This window comes from Macrobrachium nipponense, chromosome 8 (genome assembly GCF_015104395.2).
Source record: "Macrobrachium nipponense isolate FS-2020 chromosome 8, ASM1510439v2, whole genome shotgun sequence".
In the NCBI taxonomy this organism is placed as follows: Eukaryota; Metazoa; Arthropoda; class Malacostraca; order Decapoda; family Palaemonidae; genus Macrobrachium; species Macrobrachium nipponense.
Window position 1 is genome coordinate 88,412,260 of NC_087203.1, and position 17,780 is coordinate 88,430,039.

The following is a 17,780-nucleotide window of genomic DNA, read 5'->3' on the forward strand; positions in this document are numbered from 1 at the left end:
CAAAGGGCCTTCCCCAAAGCCATTGCATGTGGGAAAGGAGAGTGTCACACAAGAAATTTATTTCCTATATGATGCTTGACAGTCACATTACAGTATCCATATTAGTAAGCGCACACTTTTCTCTGTTTATATAGAGTAGACGCCACGCACAGAAGTTTTTATTCACAGTTAATCCAGTATTACATGATTCATGTGTCATTGAACCTAAAATATTGAGAAATGTACTAGTGATAATACATGTAACAGTAAATTGCATATATAAGTTAGTGATACATTAAACTGTAAAATGTGAGCTTAACCATAGCCTTAAAACTACAAAGCTTATTTGTCCCTGCAAATTCTGTTGACTGATGCCACTTCCAAACTGCAACGCCACAGGTCTAGGCGTTGCCCAAATCATCATCACAGCTGCAACGCCAATGGTGGAGAATCAAGATGATGATCTGGGAGGTGGTGGCGAAGACTCGAGAGCAGAGGCTGACCAGGACCCAAATGACGACGAACCTTACCCAGAGATCGGAAGGTCAGAGTGCGAGGGAGAAGCACTCGTTCTCGACGACGAGGGAAGGCAGCCCCCTCCTCCTCCAGCTCCTGAAGGACCCATGGAAATGAGAATGGAAATGGAAGGGGCCGAAGGAGGAGCCAGAGATATTGATTCGGAGCGATCATCTTCGCCAAAGTCGCCCAGTCCGAGTGACGGACCCCCAGATCTTGATCCTGAGAAACTCAAAACATTAGAAAGAATTAAGGAATCTAATGCTTAATGAATCATTTTGGGGAAATGAGAGTCCACAGTGTTTTCTGTAAATCATCTAATATACATAGTTGTCATTTCATAACAATATAAAACTGCACACACTCTTGATTCCTGAAAACAGAAGAAATGGGCTACATGCATTTTGGGAGTTATGTATTTTCATTTAACAAGACTGCAAGTTTAAATATTCATATATGAATCTATGTGTAACTGAAACAGAAGAAGGTTAACGGAAAAAAGTAATAATACGCGTCTGTCACTTGACGCATATCAGAGGTCTTCAGTATTCACTGTTAGTCTGGGAATTCTCTTTTCTGTGAGATGGCAAATGAGAAACACAAAATATGTCCTGTGAAATGTTCCAGAAACATGTTGGCGTTAGAAATCCACCTCAGTGACGGCAGGAGTGACACAGATTCCTAAACCTGAGAACAAGGCACACTTATATCCGTCAATTTTGTAGCGTTGCTTCAAGATGAAGAAAATGTGAACTCAAGACGACCAAACAATAGTCATATCTTGAACAAACAGTGAAGGGGAATGATGGAAGAAGTCACTCTCTGGCCACCACCATCACCAGTCCAAGTTTCTACAGCTGTATGTGTTCGTGTACTCCGGACGACCCTTCTTTCCATGGTTACATACATGATAAACTAAGTGTCAGGTGTTGAAGAAAAAAATATAATCTTTGTGCATATCTTGACATGATCATCATCATCATTATCTCTCAGTGTTTTATCATCTCTTAAGGCTATGCTGTTCTAACTATGTTTACTTGATGAATATTCTGGTGTGTAACACGCAAAAAGGAATTGTTGTATGGGATGACTGTTTTACTCTGTTTTCTCTTGATAGCAAGAGAGAAAAGCCTGTTGTAAATATTTTAAAAGAACGTACCTTAGGTAACCACCATTCAGAAATTAGGTTTGTTTATGAAACCTTTGATCTCTCACATATTGTGAAGTTATCTTACTGACTGCAACAGTTTACATGGAATCATTTGCCGCTGAGAAAGTTGCTATTTGTTGACTAGGTTATTTTTTGAATAAGATAACCTTAGGATACGAGAATGATTGCAGATTTAATGTATGATATTGTAGTTCTTCAATTCTTTGACTAGTGTGTGACTCGTAATTTCTTCAATGAGTAGAGATTCGCTGTATGTTTATTCAATCTAATATATGTTGCTGTTTTGAAAAGTTTATAGAATCAGAAGTATTCTGTTTGTAACAAATTCAAAAGTGTACTTCTTATCTCTCTCTTTCTCTGTCAAATGTCTATGAACCCTCAACAACTCTGCTAGTACAGCTGCTCTGTACCCTGGACTCTCAACTGACTTGTTGCTAGAAATTGAAGCTGGACTTACATCGCGTAAGGCACGTAAAATATCCCATTTGTGCATGGTTCTCCACGTCTACAACTAATGGACTATTGCTACCACCTCCATACAAATAATTTAGCCTCTTCCTCTGAATTAAAGTGTGAAGTTCTGCTTAATATAATGCCATTCACTTAAAAAACAATTTCAATCTCTAAGAAGCATTGTGTCTCCCGAAAACTATAAAGGGATCAGTTTGCCAAGGTTTTTGGATGCTACCAAATAAAGTTATATTCTTTTTTTTTTTTTTTTTGCAGAGCAAATATCCACTATCAATCCAATGTCATGAAAGTATTAATTCAATTATGAGAAAACGGCAGAAATCATGTTTGGGTTAAAAGGAAGCAAATATCATTAGCAGGTTATTTACTTAGCTTAAAACCTGATTATTCCACATAATACCTGTCCTCTGATCAAAGCTTTTGTGTTTCCACGCAAACTCAAGACAGACCTTACAATCTCAACCAAACAAAAGTCCCGAAAATTTAATCTTGCTCTTTCATGCTGAAATAATATCAGTTTCCTGAAGTGCTAAGAAATAGTGTTCTTCAATATGAAAAATAGCTGGCAGCCGAAATTCTGCCCCCTTCTTCAAAGATTGTTCTTTCCTATTTCCACAGTAACCGTAGTTCATGTTGCCCTGATAATTGTAGCGATAAAGAAGTCCATTTCTTCTTATAAAGGAAGTGCTCTTCTGTGATTAGAAGTCCTTTTTTCAATCGTAAGCTAAATTCCTCTGTACATAGTCGAAGAGAGTCCCCTGTCCTCTCTTACCAGCATGAGCTAATTCTTCTTACTCAGTGCACTGAAAGACCGCCACGATTGCTATCAAATATAGAGACCGTAACAAAAAGCATGGCCAGGTTCATATAATGAAGGAACCGTCCCACCTCTCGAACTGCATTTGTAAATGCTGAGACGGACGTCAGGAAATTCACGGCCAGTGAAGCTCAGAAAACACCAAGGAAGAATTCGTTTACTATAGAGATTCACTACCCCGTTCACTGTAGATGGAAGTTACATTTTGTGAATAACATAGATTCGGTCTGGATTTTGGTCAGACAAAATAATGAGAAAATAAAAATATGTACTGGTAAGATATTAGGGTTTTCATATTTCCAAGTGCTCTTGTGTAGAGTTCGGAGGCGCCGCATGTAAGGCGGGTTTAGTTAGTGTCCAAGGTCGTTTGCCTACGATGACCACCGTCTCACCAGTCGCTTCCTAGTCATGGACGTCAGAAAGTCACTAGTATATTTGTTGTCCGTGCTCACTTTGCATAGGTGCACCTCTCTCTCTCTCTCTCTCTCTCTCTCTCTCTCTCTCTCTCTCTCTCCTCCCCGTCAATCCCGGCTAACTGAATAATTTCCCTTGCATAATAATGCTTCCTGACTTCCATGACAAAGACGCTGCGATGGTCATGCTACAAGAACGACCTGGCGTCGATTTGAGACCACACGGACGTGTGATTACCTTCTTGTTAGATTTGTTGTTGTGAGTAGTTTCGAACTACTGATTAATAAAAAAAATAAAAATATTAAATACGAATGATGATAATTTCCAGTGGCTCGTTTGCGGACACTGAAGGCTTTGTATAACTGCGATTGACTCACACAAACTTTATATTCTGATGTACATTTCAAATATGCCGTGAAAGGTAGCGGCGAGCAGATATATATATATATATATATATATATATATATATATATATATATATATATATATATATATATATATATAAATGAATAATGATGTGTTTAAAGTTGTTCCACATGCACTTACGTCAGTACTGAATGAGTGTTGTTAGATTCGATTCTGTATTGGTATGCATGCAATCGTGTGTATGTGTTGTTTAGTCAAGTTAAAATGGGAGTGGTGTTGTCAAGATGTAATCTAAAATTAATCGAAGTAACTCATTTACCAAGATGTACGCTAAATCTCAAAAGGAATAGAAGGAAAATTAAATTTATAGGCACGTTTGTACAGCCGTTCGAGACAAACGAGAAATCCTTCGTTGTATGTGCAGTTGGAAGATGACAGACGATGTTTCAATTCTCTGTTTTCTTGGAGTTATTCATCGGTCACCGGAAAAGTTTAAAATCTACTAAGCATCATATCAGTGGACGGCTTCGTATCGCCGGGAATTAAACGATCCTCGCGCGGCCCTTAAGTCGTTATGTCCTGCAGACGCCTAAGAGGAGATCGCGAAAGAATCTTTTTTTGTGTGTGTAACACCCGCCATATGCCGGAGAGAACCAACCCTTTCACCTCACACTGTCAGTCAGGCGACGATGAAGTGTCCGCTTATGCAAAGCATCGCGTAAGAAGCTTCGAATCGAATACTCGTGGTACAACGCATGGCCATGGCAGCTGCTCCAGCTTGCTGTACAAAAGACAAACCTTTCCATCATCATCCATCGCACAAAAGATATATTTACAGCCTAAAGCCATAAATGCCTTTTTAACTCTACCAGTGTTTCCATTAATACTATTACGTTTACGAATAGTTCAGACGCTGCTGCTGCCGCCGCTGCTGCTGCACCCGAAGGCGATGATGGTCAAAAGAGCCGATTTCGAGACTTCCTTTCTTGCTTTCCATCTTGCGCCCTGCAAGACTCCCAGCCTCAGAATATTATTATTGGTAGTTCCCTATCTACGGTTCGAAGTAAACAGTCGAAATGCCGCATCTTGATCTTGCCTGCTCTTCTGGAGGCGCTCTCACATGTAAAACAGACAAGAGGACCAAAATAGGTTATCAGTTAATTCAATCACTTTCATTCATGCTAGGTTTAGGTCATGCGTCAGCGACTAGAAAACCAAGTACTTACTAGGTATATGTTCTCATAGAAATTAACCATTTCCCATTTTGTCGTGGGGATTTTATTGGAAAGTCGAAAATAACTGGATCCCCAGGCTGTTGCTGTTGAACAAATTGCACGCAGGGAAACCTGTACCATTAATCTACGCTGTTTTCAAATGTGATGTCGAAAAGAGAATATATGGTTAATATTAATTGTTATGTATAGTAGATATTATAGAATCATTGACAAACACTTTGTTCTTTATTGGCATAATTTTGTATTAGGTGTTTAAGGATTTCAGAGAAAGTGACACTTGTAATAATAATAATCTATATGTATATGTATGTATATATATACATATATATATAATTACATATGTATTCATATTGGTATGTGCATGTGTGCATCCATATATGAATTATATATGCATGTATACAAACACCTTAGATGGTCTTGTGACTCTAGAGCTGCTAATTACTGAAAAAACAGTATTTATTGTCACAGAATTTCATTTAGAAGCTGAAATTCACTACTTGTGTAACAGATAAATAACAATTAACAAACCATAACTGTAAGTTACAAAACTGTTTTCTTTCATTATCACCATCACACCTTCTCTAACATCATCACTCTTTCTAATCTTACATCCTTTCATTCTGGCAGTTTCGCATTTTACGAAGATAATTCCTTTTACTATTCTTTTACCGTCAACGGACATTAGTCGATATCCAGCCATAACCTCTCACAAAATCACCCGTGTAAAAGAATTTATTCCCCAGGCAAATATTCAGTGAAAAACATTCTCCTAATGAGCAAAAAAGCAATGCGTTCAAAGCAGTTCACAACAGCCAGCACCTACGTATGGCCGATTGACAAAAAAAGTATCACACTTTAACAATTAAGAATTAATCAAAGATCTTTAAAAAGACACAACGACCGCGATTCACTGAAAAGGAACTTTACACGAGTTTTAATCATTACTGTAAACAATGACCAACTTCGTAACATTATCATCTCTCAAAATTCTAAAGATAAAGAAATCCATTCAAGAATTTGTAAAGCGTCGACGTCTAATAGGCTCGTAAGGTAGATTACTCGCAAGGTAGAGCATATATATACATTTTGATAACTTGTATCCATAGCTCCTGCACATGGAGCGGTTTTACAAGAGAAGAGTTCGTATTTCCGGTTCACATATCGTATATAACTTTCTATAGTAAGAACAATGCAACTAAATAATGCTAATCGTTTCAACACTGTTAAACAGATAAAAGTAGCGGATTCTTTCCCCTTTATAATGACAATTAATAACGTCTGATCTTCCCTTTCACAGCCTAACTGATACGTTCGTCATATATACAATTCATAACCATATAAAAAAAAACTGGCACAATACTTTAGAACACAGCCTTGTCATAACTCAAATCATGGCTACCGACATTAGTTACGTACAGGCAATTCCATTATAGACCCTGGGGTACAAGCCCCGTATGCACAGCCCACTCAGAAAACAACCCAGAAGTAATAACTTTTTGCTTGTAAAACCTTCTTACGTGTCTACCCTGGGATACAACCATTTCGCGTACAAAAGCCTTTCATAAACCAACATGGGGCCATTCAGGATAATACCCAAATTATAAACGCTTTAAATAAGCGACCTCTTCAGCAAGTTCAAAAAGGATTCTATTTGTCACCATAAGAGTTTCGGGTCAGTTTGTGCCATCATTTTCCCGTTAATTCATGCCACAGAAAACAGAACAATTCCTAACCGTTCCCGTCTTTCTTTCATAAAAAAAAAAGTTACATAATTTTAAATAGTACTTGAATGCAGCCTCTCGTGGTCAACGATCATCTGGAGAGTTCAAAGTCTTTAAAAAAGTTCAGTTTCCTCTGCCTCTCATCGTTGTTATATTACATGTGCCTCGGTTTCTCATGCTCTCTCTCTCTCTCTCTCTCTCTCTTTCTCTCTCTCTCTCTCTCTCTCTCTCTCTCTCTCTTAGTCTGTCGATCTAGCTATCTGCACGTCTCTCTCGACCCTTCCCTGATTCTAATAAAGGCAGGATAACAGTCGTTGTAAAGCTGTTCACTCATTCATTCCATTGCCGACATCCTCAACACCTGCATTGTCTGCCTCAGAATGTTGTCACTTGATTCATTTACCGTCACGTTTATTCTCAGCTGTTCAGCCAAAATCTTATGTGCCTTACAGATGACGGGAATTGGACGAACTTGCATTCAGTTATTATTTCAAAAAGAACTTTTACAAAAGAAAAAAACAAACATTACAACTACTACATTACCATAGTCGCTACTATTACTGCTATTGCTATTATTATTACCATTACTGCTATCAATCCTAATAACGTGTATGTTCCTATCAAAATGGTGAACACAATAATATCGAAATCCCTCAGCAATAAAATAAGCTCATTTTTCATCGACTAATTCTATCATCACATTACAGACGCTGGTTGGAAAACCAGGTGTCGAAAGATTAGTGATTACTTCAGCTGTGAAACGAAAAACAAGGGAAATAAAAATTAATGCATAAAAAAAACTGTTTAGGGGAAAAAAACCATATCTCACTACATTTCTCGGTCTCCGTTTCTTTCTCTCTGGTATAAAGGTTTTAAATACAGTATCTAAAGTCTGTGGAGTAAGGACGTGTTGTGTACAGTGAATGTGTCAATAAATAGGTGATAGAATTCTTGTTGTTTTATTCGGCAAACTTTCTCACAAATCTTAATTTATATTTAAACAAACATACATAATGATATAAGGTAAAAAAAAAATACATATTTTGATTGGGATCCTGTTTCTTAACACTGCCAATATAAAGCGTAGAAATCTACTGAAACACAGATCCAATCAATAAATGGAAAAAAAAATCACGAAAATATTTAGAGAAAAGAGCAGCAAGGGGGCCGTAGGAAAAAATACAGTCAATGAAAATATTAAATGTTGTTCTTAAAAGAAATAAGAGAATTTCTAATTATAACTGCCCAAGTCTTCTATGATGCAAGATTTTGGTGTCAAGAATCATTATAAAAATCACCTAAAAAGGGGGAAAAAATACAACATTCATGATAATTTTACATTCGATTTAATTCTGACTTCTATTTCCATAATCATTTCGAAAATTACCTAAATCAGGACAATAAATATAATATAAAAGAACGGTTTGAAAAAAATTATGAACTAAAATTTTTGGGAGTTTTTCACCCCATTTTGATAACTAATTATGAAAATCGCATAAAAAAGGACAAAAAATGAAACTAAAAACCTTATTTGAATTTATATACAATATTTTTTTTGGCATCTTTTTGATGAATGATTTTAGCTTTTGTTTAAATTTTAATGTTATATTCATTTTCATATTTTTATTAAATTATTTTTTAAATAAAAATCAGTCATCGAAATAAGGGCGAAAATTCTTAAAATGCTGTATTTATTCCGTTTTTCCCCCTTTTTTTTAGCGAATTTTTATATTGATTTTTGAAACAAAAAATAGCCAAAATAATAAAGAAAGGAAATATACTTAATAATATTTTGTACAAATTTATAGATGTATTTTTCAAACATTTTACGTTCTATTTCTAGGCGATTTTTTAAATAATTTTTGAAATAAAAATTAGACATCAAAAAGAGGGAAAAGCTATCAAAGTTAGTGAATTCAAATTAATTTTTTAACCGATTTTAATTTTAAATACATTGTCTTATTTTAGCCAATTTTCTGAATGATTTTAGAAACAAAAATCATCCATCAAAAATAGGAACAAACTCTCAAACATATTGTACAAAAATTAAAATACTTTTAAAAATTATTTTTGAAATAGAAATCTGTCATCATAAACAAAAGTCCATTAAAAACTAAAGATTAAATATTACTTGAAACTATTGTTCCATTACTTGCGTTGCTGACTGACTCACTAGAAGTATGGTGTTATTGTACATACAGTTTTCACCGATGCATTCCTTGAGTAACCTTAAATTTTCACTTAGCAAACGAATAAACCCACACCTACAGAATCATTTCCATAAAAATCCTAACTCTTGACCAAGAAATGGCTTATAACGGAGATAAAGCCTCAGTAATCTTCGTGGTCTTGATCATATAAAGATTGAAAGATGCTACTGCAGTATATACTAATGTTCTGAGCAGAGCAAATCATCTCTCATCCTAAAGGCCATCCAAATAGAACCATTTACCTACACCAGTTACCTTCATGCAAACCCATGGAGGAATTAAACCACAAAATTGTTTACGAAAACATTGAAACACTAAGTATTAAACTTACAAAGTTCATTCACTTGTGGAAGAATGAAAAATCATTCACAAAAAGACTGTTGTGCTGCAATTGTGCGGCAGAAGTATTCACAAAAAATCCCAGTAGATCATGACTGGTGACGTGACGTCCATAGTAGCACTATACGAGATTAACCTTTAGGAAGAGTTTTTGAATGCCCACATACTACAAAAGCCGATGTAGAAAGGGTTAAAATTCTCAACATTCTTTAAACAACAACAATGCAATTAAATATTTCCTTATCAAAACTAAAGGAAAAAGGGAGGACCTTAATTATCTCATTAAACTTGGGCAATCTGGATACTTTGTTGGTCTTCAGAAGGGTAAGCATCTTGTGAGGTTTACACGCTAAAAACCACTTCTCAAAGGATCAGCAACGTCCTCTGAGCAGCGCTGAATGAACTGAATGGTTTTCCTTCAACAAGGAAGTTGAAGAGGATTCTATTTCAGTAAAGCAAAAGGAAACTTAAGGTGTAATCTAGTTTCATTATTCTCGAAGAATCTCTAATGAGATTAAGAGGGCATCAATGAATATCCTGCTATCCTGGAAGCAATAATACTACAATACCGTGATATCTGGACAAGAGCGATGATGCAAAAATCCATTATAACGGGAAATGAGAGAAAATGTGGGAAGAAATATTCAATATGTATCGACGATCAGAATCGCTAAATTAAACTATACTACTGGAAGAAGGCTTCTTCTAAAAGGCACATTAATTTTCCAGGATATCATTCCTATATTTTTTACGAAAAAGGAGGCCCCATAGATAATTTGATTACTGTACTAGCATTCGAAAATCTGAAACCACAATTCAACCACAAAACGTCCATTCTACCTAAGCCCACAAGGCCCCTCTGGTAGTTTCAGTAAAACTCCAAACAACCTTTCGCGAAACCCATAGAAAAGAAGGTATTGCAAGTAAAAATAATTTTCCATGAATCTACACAAAAAACTAAACATCTCCCAGTACTTAAATTTTCACTCCAATACCACATTCGTTTAAAGCCATAGTACTTAATAACTATTCTCACAAATCCCCAAACACAAAATGTGCACTTCTCAATAATCAGCACTATCAACATCACAGAATCTGATAAAACCTTTTCCGTAGATAACCTAAATGAAAAGTCCTAGAACTTGAAACTTTTCTTAGGAAACAATTTTTAATGCCAGGAATCAATGAACTTTTGACATACAAGCTATCACCGTTATGTCAATATATCAACAAAAATATATCAATATCGTGCCTTACAGAAATAAGACAACTAATACCTTCAATCCCTGTCGCAAATCTTGTCCAAATTTCTGGGACAAATATATTGAAACGTCAGCTTATATGCGTGCCGCCATTCCTGGAGAATTCCTTGATAAACAATCATAAAAGAAACTTTCAATTACCCAGATTTGCCACCTCTTAGGGTGGTGGAGGTCAACCGATTCGGAAAGAAATTCTGTCAGTATCATCAGTAGAGATCTCCATGCTTTCATTATTACGCAATAAAACTGAGCCTCAATAATGCCTAGCAATTGCGTGGAAATGTGACATCGATCGCCCGAGGCCTAAGAAATTCCTTAGGGCTCGGGCAATCGATTTCAGAAACATAAAGAGCAGTAATACTAGACACATTTTGTTGGCAGAACTATGATCCCAAAGGACCAAAAATATTGGCATACAGGAGGTCACTGTCGATCCAAAGAAGCCCGAACCATGCTAACCATTGGAATAATATGAGATGCGCCTCTCAGAACCACCTATTTCTGATGAGAGTTTTACCGTCTAAAGACTCCTTTCATATCTGGGGACAAACAGATAACTCTCACACCTTCAGCTTATTAGCACTGCAATTACAGTTCCACCGAAATACTTTGCGGGCTGCATCACAGGGAGAGTATATTCTGCGGTGTATTCTAGAACTACGTTGTACCAGGTGATAAAATGAGTTGAAAAGATAACTTTCTAACAGGACTGGAACTTTCAACACATTCTTTCCAGTAAATATAATAAAGCTCTACAAAATTGTGTTGTTCTGGAATGATTATGGATGTGATCTCTGGTGGTTGTTTATGCTGCTTAGTTTTTTTTTTTTATCAGTACTACGAACAGATGTATATCAACGTATTTCTGTTAGATGATTGTGCTCATTTGTTTTAAAAGTAAGAATGCTCTGTTACGCAATATCATGAAGGATTGTATTGTATTGTAACGGTTCTTTCTTTAAGAGAGACTTCAAATAGACTTCATCTAATCAATCGGGTGGATAAAGAACAATGCAATCTATATCACAGATGGCATATCTATTTTTAATTATAATTACAATCATACTTGAAATCTTTGTGAAGACATTGTGCACAAAATACCATCATCGAATTCATCTGAGTAGGTGCAGTGGCTACTACACCAACAGTACTAACTCGGGGAAACATGATCTATTTTTGTTTGTAGTGAGACTGAAAAAATGCTACTGGTACTCCCTTGGCAATGAGTTGTTGCCTACATGCTTGTCTCCAATAATAAAGTAGCCACTGGTCATCCTTACTTCCAATTCTCGTAAATTAACACGAGACCGTCGAGGTCTAAGTTGTCCTAATTTTAATTTGCTACTGCTTAAATTAGGTAAGGCACAGATTACTTTGATAAGATTAAATAAACTAATAATTTCGTAAAGAAACAGTCACGGTTGGTGTGTCCTGTAACTATTCGTGTCATAACGTTACGGAAGCATTTACAATCTTGGTTTAAATCATGAAGTAATATCCTCCTATATACAAAGGTTTAACGTTTGTTCTTGGAAGTAAAGTCACGAGAAATAAGGTTTCATTAATCCATCATATAATTCCATCACAATGTTGAAAGTTTTATTGTAGTAAATGATTTTCCAGGCCCATTCTTAAAGATTGATGCTGAATGTCTTTGAATAACTTTTCTACTGAATAGAATGTTTATTAAAATACTAAGCATTCAATTCAGTGTATGATTGGTAGGAAAGAGTACCAACAAGATCACTTTTACATCCCACTCTATAACTCTTATAATTACTCATTAATGGGACTTTATTTCATTTACTACAGCTAAACAACACCAAGCAAGGTGAAGCTCAGCCTTAAAATCGTGCATTATTTACGATATTATGAGGTAAAAGCTCACAGTTGATCGAAACTCAATAACCTTTCACTTTATTTTGTAGGGAAATTAACACCCAGCCTTTCAATACGTAGCTTCAGTCGTCTGTTCGTTTTTGGAATTTCTTGAACATTAAATAAATCTTTGTCATTCGGAACCATTTAGAAAACACACTCACCTATTGGTATTGCTACTAAATGACAGACACAAACCAAGTCCTTGCCTTGAAGAATGCACGTGTTTGCTTGTTTGTATGGTGTTTTTACGTTGCATGGAACCACATCGAGAGTGAATTTCTATCACCAGAAATACACATCCCTAACACCTCAATGGAATGCTACAGAATCGAACTCGCGGCCACCGAGGTGGCGAGTTAAGACCATACCGATCACGCCACTGAGGCGCAAGGAGAAGGCACATGGAAACTTCGATGATTTAGGTATAAATCTACAGTATTTCCATTCCTGAGTGACACCTAACGTCAATGACAGAGGCAAAGATTTCTAAGAATCTACATTTGAGAATGAAATTGCCCATTTCTACTGCTTCACTCACGTGCATGTAATCAGATGTCAAATCCCTACTGCACTCTTTTTATATACTTCAAGTATAATACTTTACTAAACATATAAGAGCACTCACAAATTCTCGCTCGAGTTTAACACGGATTCTTCTCTTTACCTATTCGTTATTCTTTCTACTAGACATACAAAAATGAATGCCCATTTTTCATCGTTCAACATGACCTTCAATTCAACCAATGCCGTTGAAATGCTGTCTCCCCTATGCACGCAATACTGCCAGCTCATAAGACTAGAACTGTCTTTTCAATATCGCTTTTAAAAATATTCTATCTTCGGTGTTTGTGTGTAACATATTCAGGTGTTATGGAGTAAAAATACGGGAAAACAAATATTACCATTGAAAGTACTTCATACAATTAAAACATAAGCTTCAAGCTTACGTGCTTTTTCCCTAAAAGAACCGGACTGAGAGTAAGAGGAAAATGGCTGCATGGATGCTATTCAAACTCATTAATAATTGTCTATGTCTAAATACCTGAAGATTGGGCAGATGGTAAATGCGTGCAGTATTCCATGTCTAATGCAATAATTAAACTGATGCATCGCTTGGGGAAAAAAATCAAACTACTAACATCACACAGTAACAGCCTAAGGGATTCAGACGCACCACCGCACATATTAGCCACACTCCATCAGATTCCAATGATACGTTAAGCGATGTCTTTCATACTTGAACAAGAACCTCTCGGACACCCAGGTAACTGATAAACATGGGCTAATTTTGTTTGCCAACGGAGATTGCTGAAATATCTCTTGCTACCTCGAAAGCCCAAAGTGCGCACAGACACAAAAACACACTCACACACACATATACATATTCATATATATATATATATATATATATATATATATATATATATATATATATGATTAGCAACGGACATAACTACTCCAGCATCTATAATGACCCACACCCTCACGTATGAGCGAGACCAAAATATCAGAATCTGTATTTAATGTTTTCAAGTCTTACCCGTATGCTCCATAGGCGAGCTTGTACCAAGGAAAATCTACCATACAAGTGTACCCTTGCTTCGAAACTATGAGAAAAACAAAATAACTACAAAGAATTTAACTTTTATTTACAGCAAACATATTTTTACAGATAATGTATACAAGTCACAATTCGACATTAAAGCATTATGAGGAGAAGAGCTGCCTGTTTTTTTTTATGATTTATAACTCATGATGAGCTTGACTCCAGGAAGTAATTGTAACAAAAAGGTTTAAGAGAAAGATTAACAGCCAAAGTCACAAATGCAGTAAAATCTTTTATGAAGAATACAATATCGTGTAACATACATTGGTTATGGACAGACTGGATGTATTACATCCATAAATCATCATAGGAATACATTAAGCAAGTGTTAACTCGAGATCACACACTATTTCAGCAACATTCTCTATTTAAACTTTTATTACAAAAGATTTAAGATATTCACAACTGACTGTGCCAAAAGGTGACATCAGGATAAGACATCACATAACAGCGTTTGCAGTTGTAGCATACGTAGTTTTAATACAAGCCTTTTAAGGATCCTACACTCAAGGTCTGTCATCTTGCCAAAGTCTTTAAACCAAGACCTGGCGTTTTCCAAGAGTTATTAAATCAAGACCTGGCACATTGTTCTGGATCCTAAAATCCTGACGTCTTTTGAGGATCCTGAAACCACGACCTGGTAACTTCTAAAGATACAAAGAGCTGAAGCTGATATCTTCTGATGATCCTGAAATCAAAGACCCGATTTTGGTAGGACAACGAAAGGAAACGCCCTTGAATAACTCACACACCATCACACACTCCTGTTGATTATTTTCTATATAAAGTATGGACTTGTGGCCTAAGTAAGGAACGTCCAGGCTTGATTCTGAACTGATATTTTCACCATTAAAACAAAAGAATAATGAGATGAAGAGGACGAAATACCTTCCCAAGAAATGTAGGGTAATTCGTCAGAACAGACATCCAATGTAATCAAAATCACCTACGATATCAAGCCTAAAGGTTTTCTCATTAGGCCTAAGGCCTAATGTTGACTGTCTAGGCCTGGTGCACCACCATGATGGACAGGGAGGGAAGCTCTTAAGGGTTGAGGGAAGGGTTCGGAGGGTTCAACTTTAACGGAATAATTTCTCTCGTGGGATTTGAGCAGACCCTCGTTTGAGGGCTGAAGCCTAAAAGCAAATAACAATCGTAGGCCTTGAAGCTATTTAGAGGTCTACTGGTACTGAGTTACGCGTAAATGCTCCCTGTTTCACACTGTCTGTATGGACCTAAAGGCTAGTCGTCTCCGGCGTTAGACTTTTCGTCAAACAGCTGGTGCCAACCAACCGACGCTCAACGAAAAAGACGATTCATTTAGTAATCAAACGTCACTTGAATCGTCGCGGATATAAACAATTCAAAGAAAATCTAACATTGCAGTTTATACACCAAGTTAAGTTGGACAAATTCTCGCTTACCTCGAAGTCTGAATGGAACTCATAAGAACAGGAATGAACAACCATACTATTATATTATTTCACAAACATGAAAACTGAATATTTAACAAGGAGATTCTTCAGCAGGGATGGGAAATAAAACTTTACTGACTGTCAATACTTGTCCAAGAGATATAAAACATACTAATATCAAACACGAAAGTTGTTAAAATTATTCATCAAACAACATGTGGTTTAAAAATAAATGAAAATTAAAACATAAAGAATATTTTTAAGCCACAATTAAACACAAGAAAACATACATAGATCAAATAAGACAAGGGAATCGTTTCCTTTTCCAAACTTAAGTCAACGGTTGATTTGTGCGAATATTTATTTGTGCGAAAATTTCATGGATTTGTAACACTTCTTTGGCTAATGTCAACTCACCAAGGTAATGTTTAACTTAGTTTTATCTCTTCACGACCATGTGCGCACTTGCATTACTGTGAACTTGGCTTCCGCGAATTAACGAGGTCTCAGTGTTAAACCATCAAATTAATGTCTACCGAATTTAACAAGGCCTAATATGAAACTACTAATATACTTAGCACTACTTGTGTCAAACTTTTCAAAATTAGGTGGAATCAAATCTGGACTGCACACATTCAAGGTCATTTAGTTAGTAAAATTATCAATCTACAAAATTACAAAACATCAAATTTCCTTTGAAAGGTGAACATTAAAGAGGCAATTCTTGCCCCCAGCATCCATTATTCTTGTGAATAGTGAACTTTCTTAAAAGGAAATAATACGTCTATAATTTTCCTCATGAGGCCGAGATAAACTTCGAATCGTAAACTTTAATACATACATACATACATGCATATAGTATATATAAATATATAAATAATATATATATATATATATATATATATGTATGTATGTATAATATACATATAAATATGCATATACATGTATGTGTATATGGAAAATTTATATATATATATATATATATATATATATATATATATATATATATATATATATATATATACGTACATATACGTATAAAATATAAATTATATATATATATATATATATATATATATATATATATATATATATATATATATATATATATATATTGCACATTATCCTTCAACTTAAACTTTATAGAATTAAGTAACTGTTCAATCGGTGCACTGGACTTCCACCGTATTTCTAATGAAAATTCAAAATACCCTCAGTGGAATATTAACTACCACCTTTACCCTTGAATAACTTCAATGTTGGTGGCTTCCAGTCAACAGCAACACTATAAGCTATAAAAATCCCTGTAATTCCAGGAACTTCATACAGCACATACCTTCAAAATAATTCGGCGCACATATCTTTATAAAAATGAGTAATCTTTAACTCAAGGAATCTGAATAACCGGTACAAACTTCAAGATTTCAGAATGCCCAATTGCATAGGTTCTGACTTGTATATGAAAGTAATGCAAATTTTACCGTCTGATGCATTAAAACGGAAAATCATAGTGTTCCTGCTCTTTCAATAATTAATCATTTACTTCATGTTGTAACATCGAATCATACTGAATACAATATCATTAGAGAAAAGTCTATGCTATGAAGCATATGTAACATCGGTAAATAATGACCAAGATACATTTCAAAGGATATCAACTTTGGAAAACATGGAAATTAAAGACGATGGGAAGTTCAAGAATAAAATACAACAGTCAAGTGTAAGTATCGAACAAAAGGAAACTAAATTAGCACAAACTCTCCCTCTCACTCCCTGGTAAAATTTGCGTTCCAATACGGAACGGAAAACCTCGACTTGCAATGACACACACGAATGTACTTCACACACAAATCCAATCCTAGTGTGTGTCTAGCCTAAATCTAAAATGCAAGCTCAAAAGGTTGTAGCAAACAATGATGATTTTAAGACATGAGCAATTACTCCATAAACACAGCAATAAGTAAGAAACCAAAATACCTACAGAATGTATATACCACAATAGTATTATCGGGAATTGTACACAAAGGAGGTAAGAACGATACAACACTTCATAGGTAATATACATATATTCTGTCGTCCTTTTCATTGAAGGCTGAAAGGCGGAGCATTTAAAAGCACTCAGCATTACATAGTAGCTTCCGTTGGCCTTGTCCAATGGACCTACATGTGAAATGAGCCGACTGAAACGCCGAACAAATATGCTCATGTCTTGAAATCTGAATGATGAGACCTGATAATTGGACGGAGACGCAAAACGTTTTAATAATTAATAATAATAATAATAATAATAATAATAATAATAATAATAATAATAATAATAATAATAATCTACTGTCAGATTCAACAATCGTAATTTTTCAAGGGCATATAAACGACA

At 35.6% G+C, this 17,780-nt stretch overlaps 1 protein-coding gene across 36 annotated transcripts in view; it reads left to right on the plus strand.

Moving 5' to 3' along the window:
* LOC135222911 (protein nervous wreck-like) overlaps positions 1-7,638 on the plus strand; it is a 342,896-nt gene extending 335,258 nt beyond the window's left edge. For 33 of the 36 annotated variants that reach the window (XM_064261308.1, XM_064261305.1, XM_064261317.1 and 30 more), the window contains one exon: positions 379-7,638. In XM_064261308.1, the coding sequence (XP_064117378.1) occupies positions 379-764 (386 nt within the window). In that variant the 3' untranslated portion in view covers positions 765-7,638. The remainder of the gene's footprint in view (positions 1-378) is intronic. The other 3 variants (XM_064261335.1, XM_064261341.1, XR_010316383.1) reach the window with 2 other exon arrangements.
* The last annotated feature ends 10,142 nt before the right edge of the window (positions 7,639-17,780 follow it).